Consider the following 23368-nt stretch of genomic DNA (forward strand, 5'->3'; position numbering starts at 1 on the left):
CACGTTTAGCTCGGCCAGCACTTCAGGGATCATGGGCCATTCTACACTGTGGCTCACCTGAGCTGCAGCGCCGCCACCACTGGACGCGTGGCCACTCGCCAGGGGTGCAGCATCGCCGCCACTGGACCCGTGGCGGGCCGCCTGAGCCCCGTCATCATCATCGCCATTGGGCCCGTGGCAGGCTGCCGGACCCGCAACGACGTTGCCACTAGACCCGTGGCAGGCCGCCGGAGCTGCAACGACGTTGCCACTAGACCCGTGGCAGGCCGCCAGAGCCGCCACACTGTTTCCGCCGGATCCGTGGCTGCTCCCCGGAGCTGCAGCGCTGCTGCCATTGCACCCGTGATAGGCCACCTGAACTGTTTTGTGGGGACAGTTTTCACACCGCTGCTGGGTGCTCGGTCAGACTTTTTGGACTGTGGCCCTAGAGAGGGTTTTGTTTTTGTTTATTTAGGGATTGGGTCTGGCAGGTGTTTTGGCAGGTGTGTGTGTGTGTTTGTGGGCGTGGGGGTGACAGGCACACTCAAGGATCTCCACACACACCTGGCGCGATCAAGCCTCGTCAGCGGAGCTACAAAGCAGTGTGGCTGAGAGCTCCTCGACGCTGGATCGTTGAGTCACTACCCGTCAGTGTTTCCAGCAAAGTCAGTGCATGCTAAGTCTATCGCTGTTAAGTTGTGGGTTAACGGCTGTCTTTGTAGTTTTCCAGCAGGAGTGCGGGAACGGGAGAGCAGCGAGCACAAGTTTCACGGGAGCGGAGACACTGAGCACGGGCACTGAGAAGGAGTCACGGCACGGGATTTGGAGGCGCACGGGGAATTTATTGTGTACTGTTTACTCCACTGTAAATAAACGCACTGTTTGCATCGCAGAGTCCTGCATCTTGGGTCCTCTTTCCCCATACACCATTTATGCAGTTAACGTTTTGGTGCTCTTATTTTGAAAGTCAAGCTCGCTTACCAGTTGCGCTAGTTTCCTCTTTGGGTAGAAAGAAGGCGAAAACACCTGTAAGCATGCAGAAAAAATGGTCTTTATTGAAAGTCATGTTAAGTGGACTTTAACTACAGACGGTTAAAGGAAACCTCAGAAGAACGGCGGCTTATTCGCTTTTTGCAGCATGCAGCCAACGAGATATTTATTGATTTATCGTGTTTGTTGTACGGTGTTATTTTTGGTGCTGTGTCTTACGTTGAGTTTTATTTTGTTAATGCTGTATAGTTTTTATGGTGGCTTTGGAGAGAAGTCTTCAAATAAATCAGTGACAGAAAACCACTTGCGTCTGCCTGTGCTTCGAGGGAATTATATCTGGACTGCAAGACAATTTCATATGTCAGTTATTAATGGCCAGTCTATATGTTGGAGCCGAATTTTCAGCCCTCCTAAGAATCCATGCGGGCAGAGGTGGGACTTGCGGCCAATCGTTTTATCATGAAAGAAGGAAGGGGGGCAGTTGTTCCGAAGACAGAAAGTGTATTGGGTTTTTTTGTTGTTGTTGTTGTTTTTTCCCCAAAATAACCTCTGACAATAAGGCCTAATTTCTGACATTCAGTACCGAAGTAATTTAAGCTTTCACAAATTATGCCAAATTGCAAAACTCTTAGCTATGTCTCTAAAAAAACAATCTGTAACTTTGTGAAAAACAGAAACTTTTCTGTTTTTCACTTTCTACTATAGAAATTTCTGTTTCTCTTTTTGACAATTTAAGTCCAAAGAGTCATGCTGACAGAATTCTTTCTTTGTCACAACAGTTTTCTCTTTATCGTGTAGAAAAACAGTTAAATATGTAACTGGAGTGTAAAGAAGTTTTACTGGCCCACAATGTAAAATGAGTTTGACATCCCTGCTTCAGAAGGACTCATCAAGAGTGCATTAATTTGCATAATGATGATCCAAACTCATTAGCCAAGAATATGTTTATTACGCTATACTTTCATTTTTCAAATTAAAAATGTGTTAATGAGTCATATGAGATCAGTAATTAATTATTATGTTTACATACAGCAAATGATTAACACTGAAATATGAAATACCTTTTTCATATAATACAACACAAAGCTGAAAAATCTTTTAATTTATTTCTGAATAAAGCAAGTCACATTTCTCAGGGTTTTATAAGCAAGCTAAGTATTGAAATATATCCACCGAATTTCATACATTTTTACAATACATGATGCCATGAAAGTTCTTTTCACCTAGCAAAAAAATTCTAAACAATCATTGTGAAATGTTTGCAGAAATTTAAACTCACACAAGTTACAACATAGATGAGCCAAGGTGTAGATTTGGCATGGATGGAAGGGACATGTCCCCACCAATATCCAGCAGTTACTGAATTGTACCCACCAATAATTTGATCTCTTCGAGTAAAGAAAAACAAAACAGACAGAAAGAAAAAAATCGATCTGTCAACATCTCATTCACCTAGCAGTGCAGAAAGAGTTAAATTACTTCTCTACTGGAGTCCTACATCATGTGACAAATATGGCCAATTTGATTGGCTGTGCCTTTCAGGGAGCTCTGTTTAGTTTTGGCAGTGGCAAGCCTGCGCTGCCAGGACCTGCAAAGAGGAGAGGAGGATGGCAGCAAAGAGAAATTTTTCAAAGAAACCTGTAAGTCACTTGAAGCCAAGTTAACTCATAATATGTGTCCATCATAATAACGTTACAGGCTATGCTAGGCTTTGGCCCACATTAGTCTAAAATTGTATGTAACCAATAATAACGTGTTTTGGAAACTAACTGCACAACATGCAGCACTATTAGTTATCTCAGTCTCGCAGAGTAGCATTTCAAATTTTGATTGAAACTGTCAGAGAAAACGGCAGCCTCGAGCAAGCCAGGATATTTAATTTTTGAGATGAAATATCACAAGGTAGTCATGATTAGAGATGGCACGATACCACTTTTTTATGTCCGATACCGATACCGATATCATAAATTTGAATATCTGCCGATACCGATATGAATCCGATATAGTGTTTTTTAATCAACAAAACTGTTTTTTAAATATCTTGCTGCATTTTGTATAAGTTCATACTCAAGTTTAAAACAACAACTACACTAAAGCTATTCTGTTATACCTGTATGCAAAAAAAAATATTTCATAGTTCAGCAATACTGATCAATCTAATAAACTTAAACCTACACCATCCTCCCTATTCTGGTATTTTAAAGAGTACTTAGCATAAATATTAAGCAACCTAACTAATAGGGCTCCAACTCCCAGCAACAACAAAAATAAATAAATAAAAAATAGGGAATCACCCCTCACGCGCCACCTCATGATGCTTAATCGACGTAATCAACCTTAATTTGATGCAGTGTGAAAAAAAATGCACAGAAATCAATTCTTTTTCAAGAAATATTAAATAGATTCAACATCTTTCTTCAACAAAATTGCAGACTGCACAGATGGTACCTTCCCAAAGGAAAAAGTACTATAGCTTACTAGGGTATATTAGACTTAATAGTTACTAGAACTGGTAGTTGACTTCAGAAGGAGGAAGTCCGAGCTGCAGCCTGTCAGCATCAACGGGGAGTGCGTGGAAAGGGTCTCCAGTTTCAAGTTTCTGGGTGTGCACATAGACACAGACCTCCAATGGAGCTCTAACACCTCTGCGATCTTAAAGAAGGCCCAACAGCGTCTCCACTTTCTGAGAATCCTCAGAAAAATGGACCTGAAGAAGGAGCTGCTGACCGTCTTCTACCGCTGCTCCATTGAAAGTGTGCTGACATATTGCATCGGTGTGTGGTTCTCCAGCTGCACCACAGCACACAGAAAGGCACTCCAGAGGGTCATCAACATGGCCCAAAAAATCATTGGACATCCTCTTCCCTCCCTGAAGGACCTGTACAGCACTCGCTGTCTCAAGAGGGCACGCAGCATCCTACGGGACTGCACACACCCAGGACACCGGGTGTTTAAGCTGCTGCCGTCTGGCAGGAGGTTCAGGCTGCTGAGGTCCCGAACAAATAGACTCAAGGACAGCTTTTACAACAGGGCAATAGCCCTGATCAATGTAAATAGCTGACCTGACTGGATACCTCCCTGGACTTTTTAGGGGGAGGTAACAATGTTTAAAACAATAACAATAATATTTATATTTATAACAAGGTGCAATAATAATTAATGTGCAATAATAACAGTGTGCAATACACATACACTTATTCTTCTTTTTTATACTAAGTTAATATACTGTGTTGTGTTGTTTGTTACGTTGTGATGTGTCATATCGTGTCGTGTTGTGTTATATGTAGTGCCGACGTAGGACAGTTTTTCCAATTTCATTGTACTACTGTACTATGTATGACTGTGCAATGACAATAAAGAGTTATCTTATCTTATCTTACTATATACAGTAATTGACTTCTATTCATTTTACATCAAATTAAAACTTTGGGTGTCAGATAATTATTTATTAAAAGCTAGACATTTTAAATGAGAATAAGAAAGAAAAGTATGTCTTTGTGCCCCCTTTTCCCTGTTAATGCCCTATCGGCCCCCCTGGCTAAACTTTGCTAGATCCGCCCCTGCACAGTTACCAGTGTCAGCTACGTAGAAAAAGATCCTCGAGTAGAAAGTAATATTAAATACATTCTAACAACAGCTGATCAAGCTTAAACGTGCTGCTGTTGTTCAGCCGCTGGTTTCCTCTTTCTGGTGCAAAGTGGGCCAAAAGCAAACTAGAGACACGACTGGCGACAGAAAAGCCGATCAGCTGATCGTTAAGCAGTTTCATGGTTGAAGTAGCAGCAAGAAGAGGCAGTCGCTCCATATATCGTTTGTTAAGCTTAACGCAGGAATGCTTTACAAACATTCAGAGATGGACTTACACACTTGCTTTACTTCTCTCGGGGATAACTTTGTCGGGGATGAAATGCCGGGTTGCTAGCGAAGCTCCACATGCTATCCAGACCACCGACAGGTCCTGCATGCCACAGCCGCTCTATCACGTGATGCATACTGCTCCGACGTGCTAACGTTCTGAGGTGAGTTACGGCGTGTTGCAAGTTTTGTGAGGTGCTTTCGTGATATTTAATGGATCGGATTACATTTTTTATTTTTCTCCGATATCCGATCCAGTAATTTAGGTCAGTATCGGACCGATACCGATACGTAATATCGGATCGGTCCATCTCTAGTCATGATTTTGCAAATATTCCACCTTGTAGTGCATTTTGCACAAATTGTTTTAAAAATGCACTCACCCTACAAACATTACTGATGAGTCAAGATCTGCACAAATTGATAGAAACACTGAAGCAGCTACCCATTTTATTCGTATTGTCATGTATGTCCTATTTGTCAGGTGACAGAAGAACCAACATAAAGCTCAGAGTAATGGGGATACAAGATCACAGGTGAAATTGGATGATGACTTGTTGGTTCATTACTTTATTTAAAACACGTGTGACTGCATGTATTTGGAATGTCTCACTGTTACTTATCAAGTGACAGAGGCAGCTCTGCCATGTTGTAGCTCGGACAGAGGTGAAGAGACGAGGTCACAGGTGACTGACTGATGTTTTGGTGCTATAGATTAACTAGTATTTATTATCATCATCCCAGTATCCTCAGCTGAGGCTGAAAGAAGCTTCAGTGCTCTCAGAAGACTAAAAACATGGCTAAGTTCAACAATGACTCAAATGAGATTAAACAATGCTGCTGTATGCCATGTCCACCAGGAGAGACTGGACAGTATATATATAAAACAAATATGCCAGCAGTTTATCTCAGTTAACGAGAGGAGAAGACATGTATTTGGCTCCTTCACATAGTGGACATTGAGTTGTTGTGTGGGACACCAGTCGTCCATGTCTGTTGCTGTAACAGTAGTTCATGTTTAGAATAAAAAATCCCAGCTCACTGAGTTGATAGGGGCAATAGTGTGCCTAAAATGTTGCATTATTTTGCTGAGAGATCTTTTACTTTGTGGTAATCTTAGATGAGTAGTTTTATGGACAAAAACCACCAAGTCATTCAGTGTTCCCATAGTGCTAATGTATCAGAGATGTTGGTGTACTATAACTGAAGTAATGTTGTTAAGTCCTTAAAGTCATATTCTTTTATTGTCATGACTGTATTTTTATTTTTGTATGATACCTGATTTATATGGAATATGGCTGAAGCAAACTAAAGTCTAAAATACTTAGTCATTTATTTAATTGTAACTTAACATTATATAATTCACATATAAAACTCTGAATTGTAATTTTAAATGGTTTAAAAGCATGTAGAATAGCATATGTAGGCAAGTATATTTTTCGTTTTTTATCAAGAAGCAAAGACAAAAGAAAAAAAAAAAAGAAACAGGGCAGGGTTCGGTGGTTGAATCATCCGTCCCCACCAATACCAAAACCAAATCTACACCCTTGAGATGAGCAATAAGATTCCTAAAAAATATACAGCCACTTTGAAAAGATCTACCACAGGATTGGATCAAAATCCCTCTATTCCGATCCAGTAGTTCACTACATTTAGTCTTTTCCAGGAGTCTGAATTATATATATTTATGATGCTTTACCTTGGGGTGAATGTGTGATATCTAAGCAGTAAATTGACAATTATGTTTTTCTGTTCAGACATCTTAATTTGGAGTTTTTTCTCATATTCTGATGAATGTGTATGATCCTGTAAAAGACTATGAAGCACTTCTGAAGGTACTTTGTAAAAAAATAAACGTTCTTTGATATTTGAGGTTTATGTTGTGACCCAATTTTTAGGGTCATGACCACCAGGTAGGAACCTATGTTATAGATAATAGTGAATGAGTGAGTGAGGGAATGATTTCAGACACAGCTGTTTTTTTGTATAATTCTTCAAATGTGGTGGCATGAACATTTACACACACCATGTTTGTTTCTTTTTAGGTAATTCCGCTGGGGATGCACCTGCATTAGCTGCTGTCTTTTGCATTTTCATTTATCATCTGTTTATATTTACTCTTGAAAAATCCAGCCTAGGAGTGCAAGGAAAAAAACATTTAAAAAGGCAGCAATCATGCAATGGAGTTGCAATGACAAAGGAAAATAAATGATATAATATAATAATAATGTAATAAAAAGTTAGTGACTAAAGATAATAAGCTTTGAAACAGTTTCTTTAACTCTTTTAAACATTTTTAAAATTGTGATATTGACTGGAAAAAAAAGTAGACCATCTCACCTTATACAGGCCAACAGTGAGTAAAGCCAGAAAGGCCAAACCTCCCAGGGATCCTCCAATGATCTCTTTGGTAAAATCTGGCTCAGGCCACACGTCTACTTCTGCCTCTATCTGAACAATGAGGTGACAGAATGTGGATGACTTTCCAGCTCTTGTATAACTGAAACAAGAGGAAATATTGTGTACTCACCTTGTATACAGGAGGATTACTGTTGGACCCTGTTGAAAAGTAGATGTACTGGGTTTCATCGTACTCCAGACTGGCTGTGCTGGTCAAGAGGAATTTGGCAGATTGAAGTCCAATCTTTTAAACAACAACAACAAAAAAAGAATGAGTTAAGAGTAAATGTCTGAAAAATTTAATGAAGTTACAAGTACATAGTAACAGTTGTACTTTTTTTTTTTTTATTACCACAATTACCCTTTAATTACCTGCTCTATCCATCTTGAACTGAGGTTGGCAGAGATTTTGTACGTCCTACTCTGCAGCCTTGCCATGAATGTGTTGCACTTGAACACTCTGCACATGGCTACAGAGCAGTCCTGTGGGTGATTTAAAAAGAGTACACTTGCTGTGATCCAGTGTATTGTGATATATTCAGTTCAATCCAATTTTATTTATATAGTACCAAATCACAACAACAGTTGCTTCAAGATGCTTTACATTGTTAGATAAAGATCAGTGTAGTGTGCAATGTGTTTTTAACTCTACAATTAGTCTGATTTTCAGCAGCTAAAGTGCAGAGGCATACTTACCACCACTTTATCCTTTTGTATCTTTGGAACAAAATCTGTGGCACCTGGTTCTTCATCATTTCCACTCTGACAGTCTGAAATCTGCAGTATATTTGATTTATGTATGCTTGGTTTTGCCATGATTTTGCATCATGGCAAAACATTTATATATTACCTGTAGGCTGCTCAAATCCACCCAAATGTCTTTTTCACCAAGTTTCACTGGAACCCTGATCACCACGGTAAAGTTAAGTGTTCTGATATAATTTGTAACCTAAATAAGAAAAGAAAAGGAACACCAATCGTTACGTTCATTCTAAATCAAGGAACTTACTCAAGAAGTTATTTCATACTTTGATTGACTGTTGGACTGGTTTCTGAAATGTCATCCCAAATGTGAAATTGTTGTAGCTAAGGGAGCTAAAAAGACATATGTTAAAGATTAAATAAATACTATGCAAGACAACATTTGTTAATTTCTAATTGACTTCTTTTATTTTTAAACAGAACAACACACACCTTTCAAATGTCATGAAAATGCTGTATTTCACATCAATCCATTGCTTTTTGTAAAGTTCACTTGTAGGGGCATGCTCCTGATTTCCACTAAAAGAGAAAAGTGAAAACATTTGTACTGTATCTATGCTTACATGAAATGTACTTGTGCCAAAGGAACAGTACCTGGTGATATCTGCAGTGACAAAAATCTTCCTCTCAAGTTGACTGTTGGTTTTAATCTCATAGGCGACAATGAAAGAAGCCTGAATTTATTGAGAGAGATAAGAGTGCTTTGTCTTTAAAACTCTCACTAAAAGTGAGAAAAGATGTTCTACATTAAAAAAAAACATTAAAAAAAACAAACCTCAGTTTTGCTCTTGAAAATTGGCTTGTCAATAGTGCAGCCTGTCATTCCTTGTGATAAACCATCTTCACTGTCCAAGGAGTTGCACTCAATTCTTCCCTTTGTTAGAAAAGAAAATGACTGCTGGAGGCATTGGAAGAACAGCAGATCAGTGATGAACTGATACAGACTTGATTCTGATGCTTTACCTGCTGAATGGTGAACTTCCTGTAGGAGAGTCCAGCTGGGTACGTGAGAATAACACGACTGTTGTAGGAGTTTTCTCCTCTGTTCTCCACTGTGACTGTGACATTCAGAAGCTCATCAATGCCCACTTTAACCACTGAGGATCTGGTGGTTTGAATGAGGATCAGAAGAAAGGGGGGAAAAATAAGACTGCTGCAACACAAAAGTTATTGAAGCGCCATCATATTCAGCTTTGAGCCCAATGCTAACATGCTATTTTAAGATTTGTTTTCAGACTATTTGTCTTTATTCAGTAGCTTAACAATGAAGAGTAGACAGAAAAGAGGAAGACATGCATCAAAGGGCCACGGGTGCGATGTGGGAATATATTTTTACCTTTCTAATTTATTGAGTTATGCTCAAATTTGCTGACGTAAAGAACCATTGAGGCTGTCATCAGTTTTTCTCGTTTTATTAACGGTACGTTATGGAAATTGGGGTGGGGGAGTTAAAGCTTTAACAAAGCACTTAAAATTTGTATTGAGGGGACATAAATTGGTGCAAAAGGGGATATTAAGGAGACATTCTTGTGATCTGTTTATGTAGGAAGATTCTCAGCAGATCAACTCACCTGGTGAAATTGAAATCCACTTTCAGGTTATCAACACATTTGTTGTCAGTCCTGCAGTTAATCTCAAACCTCAACTGTGAAAGATGACATGATGTAAAGAGCATATACTAAATATAATATTTACCGACAAAATAAAACATTGTTTAGGTGAATCAAATGTCATTTCTTTCATATTTATATTTTGAGGAAATCCTCCTCATTCAGGATAGAGAATGTCTTGAGGAGGAGGATGGAACTTCCCACAGTAGTACATGGCTCTTTCTTGCTAGGTGTGGAGCTAACCCAGACCTTTTTGCTTAGCTCCTAGCTTGCCCCATTCGTGAGGAAACTGGACTAGCAGCAACACCCAGGCATGAGAGGGTCAAATTCTTTCTGTCTATGGTGCCAGTAATGTGGCCTATAGTGACTATGAAGTCAAAAAGCCGCTCTCTGATCTGATACAAAGTACACATTCTTTCATTTTCTTTCCCACTTTTTGAGTCAAGTGGAGACATTTACCACATCCTTTAGCAAGCACCAGCAAAGAGGTGTCTGGTGTTTGTTTTTTAAAGTTCACTTACTGGATAAATTGTTGTTGTTTGAGCTTGCTGGGAAAGACTTGGTCTGAGATTTGTGTTGGAGGGCAACCCATAAAACAAAAATTCAAGATAATTGGAAAGTTCATTAAGAGCATCTTCTGGACAGGCCTGCAAGAAGGGAGCAGTGTTAAGTTTAAATTCAGATTTGGTCGAGTCTTAAAAATAAAATTCATTAAACAAAATATTTTGTTGTTAGGCTTTACCTCAATAAGAAATTTTATAGTTGAACACTTTTTTCTTCTTAAGTCAATAATAACTGATCCGGACTCCTCTTGTTGTTTCCCGCTGCTGTAAGCTCGGTTTTTTGGAGGCTTGCGAGTGGCATCCAGTGTTAAAGTATAATTAATCTTCACTTGAGCTGGAATAAATGAGTGTTTGATTTCAATGCTGCAAATGTACATAAATAAATAAAAAGTTAAATCGCTGGACAGTGGCTTTGTAGTTCAGAGAAAACAAGGAGAATGATGAACCTGTGTTGACTGTAGATATTGTACTCATAGTAAAGCAGATTTCAGCTGTGTTCTCCAATGGTTTTGAGCAGTCTACATTCTGAGTAGGAATTCGGTTTGGGCTGAATGACACGTCAGCTTCAATCAGTACTATGGGTCTTGATCTGGAGAGTAGGAAAACAAATGAGAACAAGATTTGGCTCTTTAAATAGTACCAAACTAAAAGCTGCCCTTCAATTTTGGTGTTTTACCGTGAATTAGCATCAGTCAAATATTTGCTTTACCAACATTTCAAAGTTTTAGAACATTACCGCTTTTTTAAGATTATCACTCTTATGTTCCAGTGGTGCAACTTCATCATGGTAATAGCCTCACTAAATAAGAACGATTTGAACATTACGGTCTTCTGAACTAACCACCCTTTTAATGACATCTTCTGCTGTTAGGTAATGTATGCATTTGTTCATGTTTGTTAGGAAAAGGCTACTGTTATGCATTTCATATTTCATTTTGATATTTGAATGAAACCCACAGGAGCTGTGCTTAATCTGTGCTTCTTATCTTGTGGTAAGTCAATTCCAAAAATGCCAATGGTCTGTGAGGATTTTAAAACAAACCTTCATATAATATGATAGCTGTATGTGATTAAAATTCAATAATCCCTTATCATGAAAAACCTGATCATTTTTGACCAACTTAATATGCACTCTTCTTAGAATATTGAGCATACAAACTGACCTGAACTTTATACAATTAGTGTATTTATTAAGTTGGACCATCAACAAAGATTGTAGAATTACGACAGACAACAATAGTGCATGACTGGAGTATCTTGGACTTACCTCAGTAAGACAACTGTGCCCTTTGAACCCACCGCTAAATCAGGAAGTCCATCACCACTCTGGTCAAAAGACGACTGACTGATGGACAGGCCAAAGAACTTCAGTCCTGACTGGACCTCAGAGCCAGTTATTCTCTGCATACATGGACATATTTTAATTAAGCTGCAGATTGTTTAGATATTGGATTTACATGGTAGATGATTTCAGTCATCTTGTGAGTTCTTTGATGTTGTGTACCTGTGAGTAAGTAGAACTGATTCTTCCTCCTCCTTCACTGTGGAATATGTAGATGCTGCCTTCACCACTATTCTCCAAAGGTGCTCCAACTGCCAAATCCCTGAATCCATCTGAGTTTAGATCAGGCAGCACAGCAAGAGAAGAGCCGAACCTTCCTTTGACAGCTGCATGTCCTCTTAGTACTAATGGATCATCAAAATTACACTCCACAAACTAAATGGAGGAAAGTGAGAGTGTTTTTTATCATCATTAAAAAGTATACAAATAAACTGATTAATTCCATGGCAGTAGTTAAAATGCAATTTACCAAACCAGTTAATCTGCAAACATAAACTCTTCCCTCTCTATCAGGCTCCGTGTACATTGGGGCTGATATGAAGATTAGATCAGTGATGTCATCATTATTTATGTCCATGGTACACACCTCTGCACCGAAATATTCACCAGTCTGATACTGTGTAAGGAAGATATTATTAATGAAATGATTCATGTTTTCTTTAATCAAAAGCTTTTGTTTTAGGAAATAATTTATGTACAGTTTACAATGTAATTCAGATCTGTATTGCTGTAAGTACATACCTGTGATGAAAAGGGCTCAATCTTTTGGTTTTCAAAGCTTTGTCTGTTAACAGCGACCACCACTCCTCTGTGTTTATATCTTGGAGCACCAATAATAGTAAGTGTGCCATTTTTGGTTATAACAATTGCCATGGAGTAACCTAGAATTTAGGTAATCAAAAGGGAAAGACTCCTTATTGCGACTTTTTCCATTTTGCAAACTGATACATGTGTTTTGGTCAATTAATTGCAGTAGAGCTATACACACAAAGACAGATATATGAATTCAATTGTTAAAAACTACCAAGATAACTGTCAGGCTCCAAAGACACATCCTCATATGTTTTCACTTTCTGGCCCTCTGTTGTGTATTGCACGTAGCCTCCCTTCCATTGGTTTGCACCAACAATAGACATTTGAATTCCCTACAGTGCAGACAGAAAATACATTTAAAATACAATTTACTTTGCATTTAAAATCTGGATGGTGTTCAGTTGCATAACTGTCTGTTTGCCTTTACGTCACACAATTTGGCACACAGGAATCTCTCTTTCTATGACTATACTGTCTGGTGAGTTTCAGGTGGTTTTAATTACCTCAGGCACATAAACTGCACTGAATCCCTCTTGAGACATTTCCATTTTCAGTGACTCTCCACTGCTTTGAGATCCTGTAACATAAAAAACAAGATGATAAAACACATAAAACAAATTTCACTTTGCAAATTTTGTAAATACAAATTCATTATGCTTCAAGTAATAGTTTCAAAAGATTTATTTTTTTTGCTATTTATTATAAACACAAAAATAAACTAGAAGGTAAAAAAGAGACACAATACAACATTTACAAGTTAATTCTTTCAATCCTTTCATTAGGTTTGAAGTGGCAATTAGTGTTCAGTTTCAATAATGTATAGTGATGAGATATTTTGCCATGACACAATAAAGTAATATAGTAAATAAAAAGGTTAATACAATGTATTTACAATGTATGTTATTTTAGTCAATCAGTAGGATAACAAACCAATAAAGGAAACAAAAATCTAGCATTAAATTCATGTTTGTACCTTCGATGGAGAAAATTTTCTCCTGCAGATTCTGTCTTATTAATTCAAGTGCGTTGAAGTTCTTCACTTGAAACACGTGTTTGTCTGAAGGAGACGATGCAATGGTGTGCAGTTCTCGTTTTGCTTCAGTTTTAGTAAATGCATTCCCCACCTAGGTTTGTTGGGAAATTATGTTTACATTGTCATGCTATGCAAAATGATTTGGTCCCTTTAACAAAATACAATCATAAACTTAACGTTTTCACCCCATTATAATATATCATTTACAGACAGGAATGATGCATTATTTGTTAGAAATATGTTTGGGTTCTGATTACAGATGGACTGATCCGATATTAAGTATCGGTATTGGTCCGATACTGACGTAAATTACTGGATCGGATATCGGAGGGAAATAAAAAAAGTAATCCGATCCATTAAATATCAAAAAAGCACCTCAAAAAACTTGCGACATGGCGTAACTCGGCTCATAACCGTAGCACCTCGGAGCAGTATGCGTCATGTGATAGAGCGGCTGTGTGTATTTGTAGCCTTGCTAGCAATCCGGCATTTCATCTCTGAGGAAGTGATCCCAGAGAGAAGTAAAGCAAGTGTGTAAGTTCATCTCTGAATGTTTATAAAGAATTCCCACGTTAAGCTTAACAACCGATATATGGAGCGACTGCCTCTTCTCTCTCCTGCTGCTATGTGAAACTGATTAATGATCAGCTGATCGGCTTTTCTGTTGCGAGTCAGTCTCTCTTGTTTGTTTATCGCCCACTTCGCGCCAGAAAGAGGAAACCAGCGGCTGAACAACAGCAGCACGTTTAACCTTGATAAGCTGTTGTTAGAATTTATTTAATATTACTTTCTACACCAGGATCCTTTTCTACGTAGCTGACGGCTGGTATGTGCAGGGGCGGATCTAGCAAAGTTTAGCCAGGGGGGCCGATAGGGCATGAACAGGGAAAAGGGGGGCACAAAGACATACTTTCCTTTCTTATTCTCATTTAAAATGTCTAGCTTTTAATAAATAATTATCCGAATCTTACACCCAAAGTTTTAATCTGATGTAAAATGTATAGAAGTCCATTACTGTATATAGTAACTATTAAATCTAATATACCCTAGTAAGCTATAGTACTTTTTCCTTTGGGAAGGTACCATCTGTGCAGTCTGCAATTCTGTTGAAGAAAGATGTTGAATCTCTTTAATTACTCTTGAAAAATAATAGATTTCTGTGCATTTTTTTTCACACTGCATCAAATTAAAGTTGATTACGTCGATTAAGCATCACGAGGTGGAGGGTGATTCCCTATTTTATTTTATTTTTTTGCTGGGAGTTTTAGAACCCTATTAGTTAGGTTGCTTACTCTTTAAAATACCAGAATAGGGAGGATGGAGTAGGTTTAGGTTTATTAGATTGATCAGTATTGCTGAACTATGAAATATTCTGGGTGCAGTGCATTTTTTATAACAGAATAGCTTTAGTGTTTTGTTTTGTTTTTATAATAATAATGGATTGGATTTATATAGCGCTTTTCAAGGCACCCAAAGCGCTTTACAATGCCACTATTCATTCACTCTCACATTCACACACTGGTGGAGGCAGCTACAGTTGTAGCCACAGCTACCCTGGGGCAGACTGACAGAAGCGAGGCTGCCATACCGCGCCATCGGCCCCTCTGGCCAACACCAGTAGGCAAGTAGGGTAAAGTGTCTTGCCCAAGGACACAACGACCAGGACAGAGAGGCCAGGGATCGAACCAGCGACCTTCCGGTTACAGATGCAATTCCCAACCCCCTGAGCCACAGTTTTTAATTTGAGTCTGAACTTATACAAAAAGCAGCAAGATATTAATAAAAACAGTTTTATTGATTAAAAAACACACTATATCGGATTCATATCGGTATCGGCAGATATCCAAATTTATATCGGTATCAGACATAAAAATGTGGTATCGTGCCATCTCTAGTTCTGATACTACGCATGATTACATGCTCACTATAATTAAATACAGCTGTGCTGAGGTACATAATGCATTGGACACCCCCTGCTTACGCAATAATTTCATCTGGTAACAAAAACAGTGCATTAGAACCTTCATGGCATTGGTTCCGATGGTCAAACAACTTTACACATTCTGCAAGCTTAAATAATCAAAGTACTTACCCCAATAGCAAATCGAACAATGTTTTTACTCTCTGCTAGCTGTGCTGCACTGTGCAGATGATTTCGATCATGGGATTGCCCATCGGTAATTACTATCAAGACCTTCTTCACATTTGGTCTGGAACCTCTTTGTGGTATGAAAACCTTTTCCCTGTTAAATGAAAAACAAAAATCTAATGTCAAAACATCTTGAGAATTATTGAGTATTATTTCAGCATGCATCATTCTTTTTCATATTACCTTTCGATGTAGACGGATTTTTGTACTTAGCAAATTTATTTATTGGAGTTTTTTTTTTGTTTTGTTTTTTTCAAAATTAGCTTTGCAAGTATTTGAATTGAGGTTTTCTTTGGGCCATCTCACAATTAGTAGAATACCCCCAAACACAAGTCTTTCATTGTCTCTTTCAAAAAGCTTGAACACATGGACCACAGTGCTCAGTGTGGTTAGATTTACAGAGTTAGGGAATAAATAATAATATCTTTGCATCCCTTACACAACATGTTTGATGGCCTTCGCTGTGTAAGTAGTTCCTCCTAGTTTGCTAATTTCTTTGATGGTAGTATCCAGTGATGTAGATGATGAAAATTTTGTGCAGTAAAAATGAACCTGTGGTGAAGTAGAGAACTGGGAAACAGAAAACTAAAAAGGAAGGGGAAAAAATATTTAAAACACGTAAAACAGCCAAGTTTTGTGAAGTTAAATGGAAATAATAATGAAACTATTTTATGTGTGTGCTAGTATTTAAAGGATTACAGCACCTCACCTGTGTATCAATTGAAAGCAATGACTGGATTAGATCTTTCACAAACTTCTTCATTGTTTGAAAATCTCTAGAAGACACACTGATTGAACCATCCAACAGAAAGGCAATGTCTGCTTGGGGCGGGCACGCTTTCAAGATATAGATTCAAAATGAAATAAATTTTTAATGGGTTAATAGATGTTTTTAATGGTTTCAACATACTTTCAGTTATACGAAATATAAAGTCATAATACAGTTTCAGTTGTGCTGAGATTTAGAGATTACACTATAAAATCCAATTAGTTACCAGAACTTAAAACATTATGCAAACTTGTTGCCTCAAAAAACTAAGTAAAACTTACTTAAATAAGCTTTACTTACAGAATAGAATAGAAAAAAATAGCTTTTTATTGTCATTGTACATGTATAATCCCAACTCTGCAGTTGTAAGTGAAAAAAAAATAGTAAAGACATCAGAAATAAATAGCCAACAGAAGAGCTATATAAACTAGAGGAATATGTACAAAATAATAGAAAGGCACAAACATAAAAGATTTTGACACTATGATGAAGTATAAAATGCAAGTGTTTTTTTTTTGTTTTTTTAGGCAGGATTTTAATGATTTGAGGTATATTTTTCCAAGCTCCATGTACTGTTACCTTGAATAAAATCAGGTCTGGGTGTTCCAAATGTACTAGAGTGATCCATCTCAAAGCACACACCGTTGTACATGGTGATACTATTGCAGTCATTTGGAATGGTTGGCCCACACACCTGAGAGGAGAAAAAGTCAAGTTGTGATTAATACACTGAGTTGATTATTTCCATTTCTTTTAAGCAATAGTTTGCTCCATATAAAATCAACCAAATCTTAAAAAAAAATTACATTCAGCTTTTCACACAGCTTAAATGGTAAAAACCTGAATTACAAAAAAAAGACCTTTAGGCCCAGTTTTATTAATTTTTATTCTTTTCAGCGTATAAAGGTAAAATTTTGCATGTCTTTATTAAATATTCTGAAGTTATTGTAACTCAACCCCTCCCCACCAAAAAAATAATAAGGGCATGCCACAAACTCATGATTTATTTTCTAACTATAAGAAAACATCTGAGACGCAGAGGACAGAAGAATTTCATCCTTTGTGATTTTTAACAAAGCACTGGTAATGTCTGTAGTTCAACAACTCACCACAGTGTTTTGTGCCGTGGGATCACTTTTCATTGTTAAACCAAGCGACATGTTGACTGCAAAACCTGGTGCTGTAATAAAAGTATTCTACATTTGTTATAACACTCATAAAAAACTTTTGACAACTCCAAAGTACCACAATTAAAGAACTTTTTCCTTTTTGACATGACAGCTATAACAACTGAAAAATTAAAAAGAATAATCTTAATAATTTGCTTTTCTTTGCTTGGTGTACTTCATCAGTAATATAATTTTTACTACATTACTGTTACATACTAAAATATTTGTTTTGGAAATCTACTCAAACTATGATTTGATTTAACCAATTTAATTCTGGGCTTGGATGTGGAAAGTCAAAGTTTCAGGACATCTTGTCAAGACAAACAGTTACCTACCTTCAAATTCAATATTTTGGCACTTTGGGGAGGAGGTGGTGCACGTATATATTTTCCCTCTTCCATTTTGTGAATACTGTTCAAGTGGAGCACTGATGAGCAAACTAAGGAAATAAATAACAGAATAATGAGAATGATGTAAGTCTAGAGAGCAATAAGCTCAGAAATATTGTATGCTTGTTTAATTATTTCTGTTGGCCATAACAGAGATCTTTGTTCTAAAAATACAAAATACATAGCAGTTGCAAATCCACATTAAACATAATAATCCTTGTTCTGTCTTACTCTGATTGTCTTTGCACCACTTGGTAGCCAAAACCAGCAGCAGCACTCCTCAGGGTCTTCCAAGCCACAGGATCAATGTTGAAACAAAGTGCAGCATTTAATACTGAGAATTAAAGAAGAAAGAACATCATAGTCTCATGTAATGGACGATTATGTAGTTATAGTTATCTATATTTAAGGTATACAAGAAAATGTATACACTGTGTCACTTTTTTTTTACTTCAATGGGTTTTGTTTATTTCATTTTGTATTCCAACTAAAGAGCAACAAAGTCAGAAATTCTGATTTAAGTTCTGAACATAGTGAATTGGAGCAATATTCACTTAAAAACAACCATACATACATTTGCTTTTCTAAAGAACTGAAGAAGAAAAAAACAGCTAGATGTGGAATTCCATTTGCTTATAGATTTTATTTAGTGGAAACACAGGTTGCAGATTTAATTAAATGTCATTTGTATCTTCACTATTTGGAGATGTTAATTATTAGAGAATAAAAGACTAAATCAGAATGCACAAACCTGTCTTACCTGACAATAAAGTTGTAACACTTATTGTCCACTCCATTGTGTTACTCCCATGAAAAATAAATGACAGATGAGTGAAGTACTACTTCTGCTGAAAGCATCAGAGGAGATGAAACCAAAAATGCAGATATTATAGGGCGACTGATCAAAGCTAGGAGAGTCATTAGGAGGAAGTCTTATGTAGGAGGAGTTACAATGTTGACAGCACTGTGTTTGATAAGACACAGTGCTGCTACTGTTAAGTGGTGTTACTTAATTTTGATCAAGTTCTTTAAGCATTACATTTTTCAGTAAACAACAATAATCCTTAAACAAGCCATTCTGTTTATTATATTAGTTTCTGGGCTTCCTGTTCCCTTCAACTGGAGTTGTGGAGAACTGGTTAATAGGCTGTCTTTCTTTAGGAGTGGTGAGGAAATCAGTGGAGAGATGCTGGTAGGTTTGTCTGGTCGTGGTGGGTTACCCCAGCTTTTAAGCTTAGGTTTGTCTTACAGGTAGTATCTGTTACATGACTCATAAGAGTTAATGGAGGAACACTGTTCAGAAAGCACAAAGTTTTAGTAGCAAGAAGCAAGCCCTAGTTACCAACAGAGTGGCAACGTAGAGAACAATGGCACTAGTCATCCAGTCAGCTCATGGAATTTGATCCTCAAATACCATGAACATGACAGGAGACAAAGTAGACGGAGAAAAAAGCAGGAACAAAACCCAAGCCTGTCCAACCATAACATAAATAACCAAATGAAACCTTCTATCTATTCGTTATCGTGAATATAGTTTCAGTTGTATGTATACAAAGCCTGACCTCCTCACTCAGTCATAAAATCTAATAATTTCCCTTTCAAAAAACCCCAAAGATGCATGTAGCATGAGTTGGTTGAATATCCCTGGATTCAATATGTGGGTACTTCATGTCTATGGGTGAAAAAAGTAAATGAAAGTAAATGTTCTATGCAGGTATCGAATGTGCACATTAAGTCAAAATTAAAGCCATTTACTTTAAATGTGTCGGCATAGCTCACTCATTGTATGTTCCAGTTTAGGATTAAGAAACAGTATTCAGTAATACTTTGAGCATCTAAAAATAATGTCAGAACCCTGCTAGATGACTAACAGTTGACTCTGCTACTTTTGACACCTTTTCATATCTGTATATGCTTACTAGTTCAGATTATGATCTTTCTCAGGAAGTCACCCTCTTTGTCTGCAAGTCCACCACCGGTAAAGTGCACTTTTGTCAACATAACCTAACGCCCAATGATCCGAACACATCTGAGGCGCAAAGTTTCACTTTTTTTCAAGTCTCTCTGTGATTTCTTATGAACTGAGTGTGATAAATTGAAACAGATGCAGATTAGAGCAAGCCTGACTGTGCGAATGTATGACCTTTGCTAAGCTTGGAGTTTTACCCAATTTGAAAACACAGACTTGCAAAATGGTCTTGGTTGACCATGGACCATGGTTTTGACGCTCACTAGTGTATATTACCCTTGTTTCTGGCTTTAGACAGTTACATTTACTTTATTTTATTTCCTTTTTATATTTTAAGTAATATTTTGTATTCATTTGTGACACTGAATATGTTTAAATGTTTAAAATCACACTCACCTCTTCAGATTTCATGCAATTCTTATGTCTCATTTTCTAAAACTGTGTATATAGTACCTAATATATGCATTTTATGACTGACTTTACTCTGCTTCTAGAAGTGGGAGCTGGCTCAGGGTTACAGTTCCCTACGCTGAACACAACCTCACTTGGAGCAGGTTGTGTTCAGATTTGCGATTTAAAATCTTCACATTTTCACTGATTTCAAATTCAAATTTTATTTGTCACACACACACAACCATACACAGTATGACATGGGGGTGAAATGCTTGTTGCTGTACAATGCCCGACCATTAAATGACAGAAGAAAAGTTTTACAATATTTACAATTTACAGTTTACTACAAAATTTACAAATTAACTTAGGAATTTACAGTAAAGAATGTGCAAATAGCAGAAGAGATTATAAAGATAAGGATTATAAATTATAGGAATTATGGGATTATAGGAAATGTATGGTGGTGCGTGTGGTGACGTGTGTGAGAGTCCAGTCTTATAGTGACGTGTTTGGGAGAGTCCAGTCCTACACCTGGTTCAGGCCCCGAATAGCCTGGGGGAAGAAGCTCCTCCTCATTCTCTCTGTTTTGGCCTTAAGGGAGCGGAAGCGCTTCCCAGACCTCAACAGTGAGAAGAGTCCATTGTTGGGATGGGAGAGGTCCATCATAATCTTCCTAGCTTTGGACTTGCACCGCTTGGTGTAGATGGACAGCAGGTCAGGGAGCTCTGATTGAATGATGCGTTCTGCCGAGTGCACCACCCTTTGCAAATCTCGTCTGTCCTGCTTGGTGCTGTTCCCAAACCAGGTGCAGATGTTTGCCGTCACGACGCTCTCGATGGTGCAGGAGTAGAAGTTCTTGAGCACCTTCAGTGGCAGATGGAAGTCTCTAAGTCTTCTGAGGAAGAAGAGACGCTGACGGGCTTTCTTAACCAGGGTGTTGATGTGACAGGACCATGACAGGTCCTGAGTGATGTGGACACCCAGGTATCGGAAACTGTCCACTCTCTCCACTGGCGTGCCACTGATGATGAGGGGTTTGTAATTCCTCGCCTGCTTTGTAGTGAAGTCCACGATCAGCTCCTTAGTCTTGCTGATGTTTAGGAGGAGGTTATTCTCCTGGCACCAGGTCTCCAGGTTCCTAATCTCCTCCAGGTAGGCCGTCTCGATGTTGTCGGAGATCAGGCCCACAACAGCAGTGTCGTCAGCAAACTTGACAATGGAGGTGGTGTCGGATGTGGCTACACAGTCATAAGTATACAGTGAGTACAGCAGGGGGCTTAAAACACAGCCCTGAGGCACTCCAGTGCTGAGTGAGATGGAGGGGGAGACTTGTTTTCCCACCCTCACTGATTGGGGTCTGTCTGTGAGGAAGTTGAGGATCCACTGACACAGTGATGAGCTGAGTCCTAGATCCGTCAACTTGGTGAAAAGCTTAGAGGTAATTATTGTGTTGAATGCTGAACTGTAGTCCACGAACAGCATCCTAACATAATTCCCTCTGCCAGTGTCCAGGTGACTCAGGGATGTGTGGAGCAGGTGAGATATGGCATCGTCTGTGGAACGATTAGTCCGGTAAGCAAACTGAAGTGAGTCGATGGTGGGAGGAAGTGAAGAAGTGATGTGATCTCTCATCAGTCTTTCAAAACACTTCATCACAATTGAAGTCAGTGCTACTGGACGGTAGTCATTGTGGCAAGCGGGCTGTTGTTTCTTTGGAACAGGGACAATAATGGACTGTTTGAAGCACGTGGGAACCACAGCTTGGGCCAGAGGTTGAAGATCTCTGTGAACACCGGTGCTAGTTGATCAGTGCAGGCTCTAAGGACCCGGCCAGGGATTGCATCTGGTCCTGCTGCCTTCCTGGTGTTTACCCTCCTGAAGGTGTTCCTCACGGCATGCTCTGTGATGACGAATGCATTTTCTTCACTGGTGCACTCCGAGCGCGCGCAGCCGTTTGTTGTTTTAATTGCTGCGGCGTCGAAGCAAGCATAAAACGTGTTCAGCTCATCAGCCAGTGAAGCATCTGCATTCATCATTGAAGAAGCTGGTCGTTTATAGTCCGTTATAGTCCGCAGTCCTTTCCACAGGCTCCTAGAGTCGCACTGTCGTAGCTGTGACTCTAGTTTTTCCCTGTAGCTCCGCTTTGCCTTTCGGACCGCGCTGCGCACGTTGTAGGACGCAGCCTTGTATAGGTCCATATTACCAGAGACAAGCCCTTCATTGTAGGCAGCGGTGCGTGATCTCAGAGCGTCGCGGATGTTTTTATCCACCCACGGCTTCTGGTTGGGAAACGTTCGGATGATAGTTCTTTCTGCTGTGTCGTCCGCTAGTTTCCCGATAAATCCCACAACCGCTTCCGTAAACATGTTGATGTCATCAGAGCTGCGCCGAAACATGTCCCAGTCTGCGTCATCCAGTGCGTCATCCAGTGCGTCCTGCAGCGCGGCCACCGATTTGTCCGTCCAGCGAGCGACCTCCCTCCTGATTGGTGGTTGCTGCTTTAGCCTTTGTTTGTAAGCAGGCATGAGGGAGATGGCGGAATGGTCCGATTTTCCAAATGCCGGCAGGGGCTGAGCCTTGTAACAGTTCTTGAACGGGGTGTAGCAGTGGTCTAATGTCCTCGTGCCCCGGGTGGGGCAGTTGATGTGCTGGTGAAGGTTGTGAAATGTCCGTTTGAGATTCACTCTGTTAAAATCTCCCTGATTTGTTTAATTACAGCATGTTTTAAGTATAATACAGATTATGTATTGTAAATTGGCTTACAATTTTTGCATTTTTGCATAAGTAAACCACAATTTATGTATAAGTTTTTAGTATCTTATTGGTACGGCCTATAAGGTACCAATAAGCTAGACTGGAGCCACAACACCGATGCTCTTTACAGGAAGGGTCAGAGCAGACTCTACCTGCTGAGGTGGCTGAGGTCATTTGGAGTCCAGGGAGCGCTTTTAAAGACCTTCTATGACTCTGTGGTGGGATCTATCATTTTTTACAGTGTTGTATGTTGGAGCAGCAGTTTATCGGCAGCTGAGAGGAAGAGGTTGGATAAACTCACTAGGAAGGCCAGCTCTATTCTGGGATGCACCCTGGACCCAGTGCAGGTGGTGGGAGACAAAAGGACTCTGGCCAAAATAACATCTCTGATGGACAGAGTCTCCCACCCCATGCATGGAAATGTTGCTG

General features: G+C 38.9%; 2 protein-coding genes across 2 annotated transcripts in view; both read right to left on the reverse strand.

Moving 5' to 3' along the window:
- Nucleotides 1-23368, reverse strand: part of LOC308391256 (integrin alpha-M-like) — a 219646-nt gene that overhangs the window by 103622 nt on the left and 92656 nt on the right. The window lies entirely within an intron of this gene.
- Nucleotides 6896-18158, reverse strand: LOC308391100 (integrin alpha-M-like; the record flags this gene model as incomplete). Its single annotated transcript, XM_080873567.1, has 29 exons — nt 6896-6958; nt 7165-7275; nt 7355-7468; nt 7597-7707; nt 7921-8001; nt 8075-8173; nt 8253-8319; nt 8419-8505; nt 8581-8660; nt 8762-8860; nt 8950-9091; nt 9558-9631; nt 10118-10243; nt 10339-10493; nt 10606-10748; nt 11427-11560; nt 11664-11876; nt 11971-12117; nt 12243-12382; nt 12526-12646; nt 12818-12891; nt 13288-13438; nt 15440-15590; nt 15936-16081; nt 16206-16333; nt 16845-16959; nt 17375-17445; nt 17770-17873; nt 18055-18158. Coding segments are annotated over 29 exons (3351 nt in total), but the record flags the coding sequence as incomplete, so codon positions are not given.

The sequence above is a fragment of the Rhamphochromis sp. 'chilingali' genome (genome assembly GCF_963969265.1).
Source record: "Rhamphochromis sp. 'chilingali' genome assembly, chromosome: 22".
NCBI classification, from domain to species: Eukaryota; Metazoa; Chordata; class Actinopteri; order Cichliformes; family Cichlidae; genus Rhamphochromis; species Rhamphochromis sp. 'chilingali'.